We start from the raw sequence: 12,178 nt of genomic DNA, 5'->3' as shown, positions 1-12,178 counted from the left end.
ACCCTTCCCTGCCCTTCTCTCTCCCCATCGACCGCTTTCTCCTCAGCTCCTGTCTAATGTTGATGTTTTTAAATGTCTATTATTGTAGCGACACGGTTATTAAAGTTAAGAATTGTTGTGATTTCTGATCGTTTGTGAGGGCACCATAGTGGATTCTGTGTGTGTGCTTGTTGGCATATAGTACAGCACATACAGCAGACTTTAGTTTGTTACTGAAGCTAAAGTTGATCCTTCCCCAGCCTATATTTGATATACAGTACTGTACAGCACTTGCTATTGTGTCCAAAGTGCACAAACTTTTACTAAAATATGGAGTTTTGTCGAGGGTGGAACCAATTATTCATATTTACATTGTTTCCTTTAGAGACATTTGCTTCACTTTACAAACCCTGTCCAAGAACCATTCAAAGTCTGTAAATCGACGTTTCAATGAAATGGCTTTCAATTTCTACAGTACGTTTGACCACCAGATGGCACTATTTTTGCCACATTCAAAGCATGCAGGAAAAGGCCTGCAGCTTGTTACTTGATATGTCTTTTCAGACAAAAGCAGTTTCAAAGAGTGGGAAGAAATGACATTGGATCAAATAAATAAAAGTGGGATAAAATGTGTGTGTGTGTGTGTGGGGAAGATTTTTAGGGAACTTTTAGGGGAAAAACACATTTTTAGGACCTCTTAAAGGCCTACTGAAACCCACTACTACCGACCACGCAGTCTGATAGTTTATATATCAATGATGAAATATTAACATTGCAACACATGCCAATACGGCCGGTTTAGTTTACTAAATTACAATTTTAAATTTCCCGCGGAGTTTCTTGTTGAAAACGTCGCGGAATGATGACGCGTATGATGACACGTGTTTGTGACGTTTCGGGTTGGAGGGGACATACTCGCTCAGCACCAGTTACAGCTAAAAGTCATCTCTTTTCATCGCGCAATTACACAGTATTTTGGACATATGTATTGCTGAATCTTTTGCGATTTGTTCAATTAATAATGGAGACTATAAAGAACAATGCTGTTGGTGGAAAGCGGCGTAATGCAGCTGTCTTTAGCACCGAGACACAGCCGGTGTATCTTTGTTTTTAGACAGAGCGATCAAGCGAACATGTTTCTCTATGTCAACCAGCATGTTTTTGGATGGGAAAATTGTGATATATATCTTACCGGAGACATCAGTGGATTATTCGTCCTCCTGCAGTAGCTGTCCAAAAAGGCAGCTTTGAGCTTGGCTCCTCGGCTTTTCTCTGAGACACTGGCGTGTTCACCGCAGCCATCCGACCTCGAGGTATGTCTTTATAATCTCACTAAAACACTATTAAACAATAAGCAGATAGGGGATCTTCCAGAATTATCTTAGTAAATGTGTCTAATTTCATCTGAAACGCTCACACTGCCGCCGCCCGGAGCCGTCGCTTTTTATTTTTTTTTTATATATATTTTTTTTCTAGTCCCTCACTATCAATATCCTCAGCCACAAATCTTTCATCCTCGCTCAAATTAATGGGGAAATTGTCGTTTTCTCGGTCCGAATAGCTCTTATGGTTGGAGGCTCCCATTATAAACAATGTGAGGATGTGAGGAGCCCTCACACCGGTGACATCATCGTCTGCTACTTCCGGTAAAGGCAAGGCTTTTTTATTAGCGGCCAAAAGTTGCGAACTTTATCGTGGATGTTCTCTACTAAATCCTTTCAGCAAAAATATGGCAATATCGCGAAATTATCAAGTATGACACATAGAATGGACCTGCTATCCCCGTTTGAATAAGAAAATCTCATTCCAGTAGGTCTTTAAGCTTAGTAAAGTAATGCCTTCTTTTTTATAGCCATTTACTCTTTGTCGACATCTGGAACCTAACGACGAACTAGTTGATGTCAAAAAGGAGTTGCATGTCTGTTTAGCTTCTATTCATCACGTTATTTACATAATAATGAGCACGCATGTTTGTTCACCTCTCTCTTTGTTGTGTTTGTCGCTGTTCGGCTTCAATAGCAGAGAACTAAAGAACTCTTCTTCATAGCTGGCGGGCGTTTCCTCATTAGATCACCTTGTTCTCCAAAATCCACTTAAAAAGGCGACAAACTTTGTTTCCTTTAACAGGAAATCTTACCTCTTAAGAATTACAGTCGGTGGAGATATTTACTATATTACTATATTTTCTGCAGGTTTTAATGTAGGAGTGTTATGGGTAGGATTTGTTGAACGCCACAATATTGTAACAAAAAGGGCCATTTTGGCTATAAAAGTATTTTTTATTACCTCTTTTTGTTTACTATAGTGGCATATTTTTATCCAATAAGCGTAGGGTTCAGCGTCTGCAACAACTGAAACTTGCAAAGCAGCTTTGATGGCGGCTGCGTCCCACAGGAGACGAAGAACGTCAGCAAACAAATATTAAGATGCAGACAGTAGTGCCCCCCATTTCCCACACACACACACACACACACACACACACACACACACACACACACACACACACACACACACACTTTTTTGCAATGTACTACGGGCACAATAGATGGATGCAACGTTGATTTTCCAAGCATGTCCTTTTAAAACTGAATTTTAAACAATGTTGACAAATAGCTGTATTCGTAAATTAAGACAATGTTGATGTCTAATGTTGGTTCCACGTTATTGGTTGAAAAATGACCGAAATGTAATGCTCAAATCAACGTCACAACCTGACATGGAAAAAACGTTGACAGAAAGCATGTTGTTTCAACGTTGTATTTGTGTTGTGAAATTTTCGTTGGAAAATGACCAAAATTCAATGGTCTAATCAATCACAACATTGATTAAACGTTTACAAAAAGCATGTTGTTTCAACGTATTTGTGTTGTAATATTTCGTTTGAAAATGACTAAAATTCAATGTTTAAATCTACTTCACAACCCAACATTGATTAAACGTCGTCAAAAATCATGTTTTTTTTTTAAAGTTGTATTTGTGTTGTAATATATTAGTTGGAAATTGACAAAAATTAAATGGTCAAATCAATGTCAGAAACCAACATTAAACATTGACAAAAAACATGTTTCAATGTTGTATTTATATTGTAATATTGTTAGTTGGAAAATGACAAAAATTCACTGCTCAAATCAACGTCACAACCTGACATTGAAAAAACGTACCCAAAACGCATGTTTCAACGCTGTGTTTGTGGTGTGAAATATTAGTTGGAAAATTACCAAAATTCAATGGTTAAATCTACTTCACAACCTAACATTGATTAAACGTCGTCAAAAATCATGTTTTTTTTTTTAAAGTTGTATTTGTACTGTAATATATTAGCTGGAAATTGACAAAAATTCAATGGTCAAATCAATGTCAGAAACCAACAAACATTGACAAAAAGCATGTTTCAACGTTGTATTTGTATTGTCATATATTAGTTGGAATATGACAAAAATTCAATGCTCAAATCAACGTCACAACCTGACATGGAAAAACCGTTGACAGAAAGCATGTTGTTTCAATGTTGTATTTGTGCTGTGAAATTTTAGTTGGAAAATTACCGAAATTCAAAGGTCAAATCAATGTCAGGACCCAACATTGATTAAACATTGACAAAAAGCATGTTGTTTCAACGTTGTATTTGTGTTGTGAAATATTTGTTTGAAAATGACGAAAATTCAATGGTTTAATCAATGTGACAACACAACATTGATTAAACGTTGACAAAAAGCATTTTGTTTCAACGTTGTATTTGTGTTGTAATGTTTTGTTTGAAAATTACCAAAATTCAATGGTTAAATCTTCTTCACAACCAAACATTGATTAAACGTCAAATATCATGTTTTTTTTTTTTTTAAGTTGTATTTGAGTTGTAATATATTAGTTGGAAATTGACAAAATTTCAATGGTCAAATCAATGTCAGAAACCAACAAACATTGACAAAAAGCATGTTTCAACGTTGTATTTGTGTTGTAATATATTAGTTGGAAAATGACAAAAATTCAATGCTCAAATCAACGTCACAACCTGACATTGAAAAAATGTAACAAAAATGCATGTTTCAACGCTGTGTTTGTGCTGTGAAAAATTAGTTGGAAAATTACCAAAATTCAATGGTTAAATCTACTTCACAACCCAACATTGATTAAACGTCGTCAAAAAGCATGTTTTTTTAAAAGTTGTATTTGTGTTGTAAAATATTAGTTGGAAATGACAAAAATTCAATGGTCAAATCAACGTCACAACCTGACATTGAAAAAACGTACCCAAAACGCATGTTGTTTCAACGTTGTATTTGTGCTGTGAAATGGTAGTTGAAAAATTACCAAAATGCAATGGTCTAATCAATGTGACAACACAATATTGATTAAACGTTGACAAAAAGCATGTTGTTTCAACGTTGTATTTGTGTTGTAAAATATTAGTTGGAAAATGACCAAAATTCAATGGTCAAGTCAATGTCTGAAACCAATGTTATTAAACATTGAAAAAAAGCATGTTTCAACGTTGTATTTGTGTTGTAGTATATTGGTTGGAAAATGACAAAAACATCAATCCTCAAATCAATGTCAGAGACCAACATTAATTAAACATTGACAAAAAACATGTTTCAACGTTATATTTGTGTTGTAATATATTAGTTGGAAAATGACAAAAATTCAATGCTCAAATCAATGTCATAAACGCACATTGATTAAACGTCATCAAAAAGCATGGTGTTTCAACGTTGTACTTGTGTTGTAAAATATTAGTTGGAAAATGACAAAAATTCAATGGTTAAATCAACGAGAGAAACCAACACTAATTAAACGTTGACAAAAAGCATGTTGTTTCAACGTTGTATTTGTGTTTTGAAATATTAGTTGGAAAATGACCAAAATTAAATGGTTAAATAAATTTGAGAAACCAACACTAATTAAACGTTGACAAAAAGCATGCTGTTTCAACGTTGTATTTGTGTTGTGAAATATTCGTTGGAAAATGACCAAAAAACAAAGGTCAAATCAATGTCAGGTCCCAACATTGATTAAACGTTGACAAAAAACATTTAGTTTTAATGTTGTATTTGTGTAGTAAGGTATTCTTTGGAAAATGAAAAAAAATTCTATGGTCAAATCAACGTCACAACCCAACATCGATTAATTGTTGACAAAAAGCATGTTGTTTCAACGTTGTACTTGTGTTGTAAAATATTAGTTGGAAAATGACAAAAATTCAATGGTTAAATCAACGAGAGAAACCAACACTAATTAAACGTTGACAAAAAGCATGTTGTTTCAACGTTGTATTTGTGTTTTGAAATATTAGTTGGAAAATGACCAAAATTAAATGGTTAAATAAATTTGAGAAACCAACACTAATTAAACGTTGACAAAAAGCATGCTGTTTCAACGTTGTATTTGTGTTGTGAAATATTCGTTGGAAAATGACCAAAAAACAAAGGTCAAATCAATGTCAGGTCCCAACATTGATTAAACGTTGACAAAAAACATTTAGTTTTAATGTTGTATTTGTGTGGTAAGGTATTCTTTGGAAAATGAAAAAAAATTCTATGGTCAAATCAACGTCACAACCCAACATCGATTAATTGTTGACAAAAAGCATGTTGTTTCAACATTTGTAAAATATTAGTTGGAAAATTGTCAAAATTCAATGGTCAAATCTATATCAGAAACCAACATTGATTAAATGTTGTCAAAAAGCTTGTGTCAACCTTGTATTTGTATTGTAAAATATTTGTTGGAAAATGATCAAAATGTAATGCTCAAATCAACGTCACAACCCAACATTGATCAAACGTTGACAATAAGCATGTAGTTTCAACGTTGTGTTTGTGTTGTAAAATACTGGTTGCAAAATAACCAAAATTCAATGCTCAAATCAACGTCAGAAACCAACATTAAATGGACGAAACGCATATTGTTTCAACGTTGCATTTGTGTTGTAAAATATTGCATAATGAGCAAAATCCATTGGTCAAATCAATGTCAGAACTCAACATTGATTGAACGTCGTCAAAAAACTATTGTTTAAATTTTGTGTTTGAGTTAATTCAACAAGTTTTCAATGTTGTTTCAATATCTTGTGCCTGCTGGGATGTGTGTACAGTAAAAAAAAACCATTAGAATCCCAAGCACCTAAAAATCAGTGTGACTTCGCCCGAGATTCTGCACATTGACAAACTAAGAATGAATTGAGACCAAAGTTTGACAAGGGCAATTCATAATTGAAAGTATTGATTGATTGGAGCGCGATGCAGCACTCATTCCCATGATGCCCCTTTTTATGTGTTTGGGAGTTGGAGCCAATAATGTTTAAGAAGTGATTAAGATGTTTGTGACCTGTGCAACTTATTTTAATCTACTTTTAGGAGCACCAAGTTCTCCATATGGAGCTCCTTTTTTGCAGTGTTTCTCCCCTGAACCAATAAGCTAATGCAGCGACAGATATTTAATGTGCTTAAATGACATATATCGACACTAATAGGCAGAATAAGATTATATTAAAGGGTAACTGAGGAGAAGTTGAGCCACTGGCCCACTGCTAATTGACTTTAACGTGGTGTTCTAGTGCCACTCTGTGGCCAAATACTGAACTGCAGCATATCTGCAGAAATTGCAGATATTTTCCCCGGCCTAAACTCTGAGGCAAAATTAAAAAAATAAAAATAAAATAAAGAACGGTTTATTGAAAAAGTAAAAAGGTTGAAGTTGTCTTAATTTGTTTTACTAGGTTACCTCGTAAGAATGTTTTTATCATCAATTAAATTATTTAAAAAACAAAACAAGGCATTGGACAGCAATTCAAGTAGCATTTATTTTTTTCATACTAATCGTATGTATTCATCCATCCATTTTCTACCGCTTATTCCCTTTTGGAGTCGCGGGGGGCGCTGGCGCCTATCTCAGCTACAATCGGGCGGAAGGCGGGGTACACCCTGGACAAGTCGCCACCTCATCACAGGGCCAACACAGAAAGACAGACAACATTCACACTCACATTTACACACTAGGGACCATTTAGTGTTGCCAATCAACCTCGTATGGATTCATATTATTTGTATTTATTACCATGTATGTATGTTTATCACTATTTCCTACTTGCGCTGTCGTCGTTGCACTTAGTGCCAACATGAATGAAAATGATAAATCTTAAATCTTGTAATAAGGGATTTTTTAAAAAAAAACATACATTTTATCATATTTTTGATATGTATAGTTAGTGTTTGTCTGTTTTAGATTTTAATTCACACAGGTTTACTTTGGATAAAAATAACAACAATAAAAAATAGTTTAGTTTATAAGTGCATCGTTTCTAAATTAGTTTTAATTTATAGACTACAGAAAAAAACTGAAATATTTAAAAAAAAATAAAAAAAAATCTAAAGTTTTTTTTTTTTAAATACTGTAGTGGAATTTCTGACCTTTATACCATATTTTTTGTCTGTTTTAGTCCAGAAAGAAAGTCTATCTAAAAGCACCTGAACCACTGCTGAGTATATGTAGGGGAAAGTTGAATTTGTGGTCGCTCTAACCATTCTACAAAATGTTTTGATTGTTTGTTATGACGAAGGGACTCAAGGATGTTGTGGAGCAAGCAGTTGCAAAACAACGAGACCTTGACACATGAGGGAAACATATAAAAAGCCAGTAGACCAATATTTGATATGCTTTGCATGATTTTGCTTGATTCTGGATCCTTCGGAGGATCCTGTCTGTTTGCATTGGCAATTCAATCCAACTTGTACTGTTGAACATTGGTAAATAAACCTTTTGTACTAAAACCACTTTGTTTGCTGTTTAAGCTTCGGGCCAATCCACCGCAATACTTTATAATATTTTGTACAAAAAAATAAAACATACAGCGTTTACATATCATGCAGGTGAAATTAAGCAGAACCTTCAGAAACACATCCATCCCAATTGAAGTTTAAATAAAAGATACAAAAATGTGGCTAATGAGTAAGATGGCAATAAAAAGGCTGAATGCATAGTTATTATAGTGACATGTGTGGTATTGTGTTATGTATGCTGATGCATCGTGTGTCAAAACCCTGCAGGACAACCACAACAAACATGCCTCCAGACCTCCAGACTGTCAGGACATCTGTCATGGCTGACAGTCATATGCCCTTCTGTGTGTGTCTGTGTGTGTGTGTGTTTATGTAGGATTGAAGGAGAATAGATGAAGCTTTGGCAGCAGGTCATTCTTGATTCAATGGCAACAGCCGGGTTTTTTAAACATTTATGTCAAGGAGGCACTTTCTTCGACTCGGCATCAAGGGCTAACCAGTAATAGAGAAAATACACACAGAGCACAATTTGAAACAATATCCTGAAGAGCTCAACCCAGGAAGAAAACACACATTGAAAGTAGGTCATCAAAGCAAAAATAAAAATTATACAAAATATCAATTTGTACATTTTTATTTTTGAACCTGTTTCATCTTTAAATTGTATTATATCGCACTGTATTTAATTGTATTTTTTTAATTTTGTTTTAAATTATTACAATTATAATTTTATTATTTCATACAATGTGCATCATTTTTGTTAAAAGACACTTATTTAATGAAGTTACTGCAGAAGGCTGCATGTATGCCTTTTGGCCACTAGATGGTACAGCGCGTACACGTTTATATCCATAGAAGGGATGGTGAAGTTTCTAGAATAAAACGATTATTTATTTTCCAAAACTACATATGAATGTTGTCTTTGTCTCCAAATTTAAGTCATTTTGATAAAATGCTATACAAATGATAAGGAAGGACAAGCTTAGAGACATTTATAAGGCCACATATATGAATGATATTTATTTATCCACAATGACTGGACTAATGTGACATTTTAATGAGTAATGTTTAAAATTTTAAGCTATATTACATTTTAACACAACAAAAGTTGTGATTTCAATCTCAATCTTGATAAAGTACAAATTTTTACTTAAGGTTATTACTTTAAGACATTAATGCCGGAGTGGTGCTCAACGCAGACCATTTGTTTGACTAATTATTGCTCAGTAGGGCCCACTTTAAAAAATAAACCCAGCAATCATTTGATTTAAAAACTGAAAATTTGAATCACATTTATGAAAAGTAGGTGATTGGATTAATATAGAAAATTAAGTATGTCAGTTTTGGGGGTTGAGGCAGTTTTCAAAGGGGGAAGATAAGTCTATTTGTTGTTGTAAATATACAGTATGTTGCAGATTTATCAATCAATCAATGATTATTTATATAGCCCTAAATCACTGGTGTCTCAAAGGGTTGCACAAACCTATTTTATTAATTTAAACCTCTACAGATTACTGACAAGGTGACATGTGGATAGAATCAAGTCTCGGTTTGGGAAGTCCGAAGAAGAAACATGTAGAAGAAAAAGACTTAAAAATAAAAAGTAAATCAACAAAAGGGAAATAGAAGAAACTGGGGGAAAAATAAGTAATAAAAAAGAGAAAAATAAGAAATGGAAAATACAAACAGAAACCAAAAATAAAATAAAAAAAAGATTTAAAAAGAAAAGAAAAAGAAAAAGGGAAAAATAAAAAAGCTAAATAAAAAACAAAACAAAGAGAAAAATAAAAAAGTGGAAAAAGTTAATAAAAACTAAATAAAAATAAGAGGTAAATACAATAACAATTACAAAAAAGAAAAGAAAAAGAGAAATAGTAAGGAAAAAGAAAAATGTTTAAAATAAAATAAAACAAAAAGACAAAATCTGGGAAAAAGCAAATGTCTTTTTTTAAATTACAATCTGTAAAAGAAAAAAGTAAAAAGACAAAAGAACAAACAATAATTAAAAGAAGAAATACAAACATAAATTAAGACTGAAAAGAAAACAGAAACATAAAAAGAAAAGGAACTAAACAATCACAATGAAGAAAAAGTAAAAGAAAAGAAGAAAGAAATATTCAAACAAAATGAAAATAGGAAAAAACAGAAAAAGAAAAATTAAGAAAAAAAATAAAAGGAAGTAAACCAAAAACTAACAAAAAACACAAAAAGAGATTGAAATCCAAAAGAAATAAAAAAAAGACTAAGATAAAACAAAATAGAAAGAAAAATGGAAATGAACAAAGTAAAAGAAGAAAGGAAAAAGAAGAAAAAGTAAAAACAACAATAAAAGGATGGAAAATAAAAATACCAAGGGGAAGACTTAAGAAGAATAAAATACGTGAACACCAAGAAGATTCAGCATGTATGTGCATACTCTTAGTGTATCTGTTACCATGTCACTAATGTCAGGGAATATTTACTGCAGCAAAAAACAAATAAAAAAGCGCAGAATAAAAAAGGTCATAAGCGGTAGAAAATGGATGGATGGATGGATGTTGTGTTTGATGACTGACTTGTTTGAACATCTGAGGAAGGAATGATGAGCTTCAAGGTTACGATGAACTTCAAACATGTATGGACAACACCACCTCATGTCTTGTTCATCATGAAAGTCCAGGACCAAACGCTCTTCCACCCAGCCCCTCTTTGCAGAAGGTGGAGTAAAGGCGCGTGAGAAGGAGTGAGAGAGGGAGTGTGTGTGAGAGAGAGAGAGAGAAAGAGAGAGAGAGACTGAGGGATGTGACATCTCTTCTTCTCTGGCATTCGGTTAAAGACAGCGGAGAAGCGACCATGCTGTGGAAACTAGTTGAGAATGTCAAGTATGAAGATATTTACGAGGTAATGTTGACGTGCATTTTTATCAAAGCATGCTTTACATCCTTTCTACACGTGTTTGTTTGCATGGACAGGTGTGGGCCTGCAGGTGTTGCCATTTAGGCCTGAAGTGTGTCGTGGTTCATTCATCCGACATATAGAGTTTTTTCCATGACTTAAAATAGGGAAATCAATGTTTGGTAGCCTGGATTTTTTCCAGTACTGATGGTGCAGGCGCGTGGGATGGATCTATGTAAATCATGTTGGCTTTTATCCCGCAAGTATAATAGAAGAAAATCGCCCCGTGAAGAGAAAATGGCCCCCGGTGTCTCCTGGCGCACATGGCCTTTCTCCCACGGCCTGTGAAGAGAGCGCCCTAATGTCATTAAAGCGGACCCCAGGATCACAATGAAGGCGCCTTTTGACTCGTGACACGAGACCCCCACGCGTCACCCCGGAGCGCCTTTTGTTTTTTGTTTTTACTGTGAAGTGAAGTGAATAATATTTATATAGCGCTTTTACATATTGAAACCCAATATCTAAGTTACATTTAAACCAGTGTGGGTGGCACTGGGAGCAGGTGAGTAAAGTGCCATGCTCTAGGACAGTGGTTCTCAACCTTTTTTCAGTGATGTACCCACTGTGAACATTTTTTTTAATTCAAGTACCCCCTAATCAGAGCAAAGCCTTTTCGGTTGAAAAACAGAAGTACAATACAGCACTGTGTCATCAGTTTCTGATTTATTAAATTGTATAACAGTGCAAAATATTGCTCATTTGTAGTGGTCTTTCTTGAACTATTTGGAAAAAAAAGATATAAAAATAACTAAAAACTTGTTGAAAAATAAACAAGTGATGCAATTATAAATAAAGATTTCTACACATAGAAGTAATCATCAACTGAAAGTACCCTCTTTGGGGATTGTAATAGAGATACATCTGGATTCTAAACATTTCTTCACAAAAAAATAAATTTTTAACATCAATATTTATGGAACATGTCCACAAAAAATCTAGCTGTCAACACTGAATATTGCATTGTTGTATTATTTTTTCACAGTTTATGAACTTACATTCATATTCTGTTGAAGTATTATTAAATAAATATATTTATAAAAGATTTTTGAATCGTTGCTATTTTTAGAATATTTAAAAAAATACCCTTGGCATGCCTTCAAGTACCCCCAGGGGTACACGTACCTCCATTTGAGAACCACTGCCCTAGGACACAACGGCAGTGACTTGGAAGGCGGAAGCAGGAATTGAACCTGGAACCCTCAATTTGCTGGCACGGCCACTCTACCAACCGAGCCATACCGCCCCATATGTACTTATACTGCTGCCTTGCAATCCTTTTAGTCTCGAGACGTTGAAACAACCTTGATTACGCTTACATGTCTTTTGAAACTCACTCGGAAACAAGGTTGAAAAATAGTTTGTAAGTTAAGACAGCGTATATGTCCAACGTTGGAGCCACGCTGTTGTTTGGGAAATGACCAAAATTCAATGTTTTAATCAACAGTCACAACCTGGCATTGAATAAATGTTGTCAAAAAGCATGTTGT

The 12,178-nt window shown here is 34.2% G+C and overlaps 1 protein-coding gene across 1 annotated transcript in view; it reads left to right on the top strand.

The window, feature by feature from the left end:
* Nucleotides 1–10,524: 10,524 nt before the first annotated feature.
* LOC133542167 (transcription factor AP-2-beta-like) overlaps nt 10,525–12,178 on the top strand; it is a 50,084-nt gene continuing 48,430 nt past the window's right edge. The window contains exon 1 of the mRNA XM_061886046.1: nt 10,525–10,637. Coding sequence (XP_061742030.1) covers nt 10,590–10,637 — 48 coding nt within the window. The 5' untranslated portion in view covers nt 10,525–10,589. The remainder of the gene's footprint in view (nt 10,638–12,178) is intronic.

This window comes from Nerophis ophidion, linkage group LG24, assembly GCF_033978795.1.
Source record: "Nerophis ophidion isolate RoL-2023_Sa linkage group LG24, RoL_Noph_v1.0, whole genome shotgun sequence".
Lineage (NCBI taxonomy): Eukaryota > Metazoa > Chordata > Actinopteri > Syngnathiformes > Syngnathidae > Nerophis > Nerophis ophidion.
The sequence above is the reverse complement of the archived record's forward strand: the minus strand, read 5'-3'. Positions and strand labels throughout refer to the sequence as shown.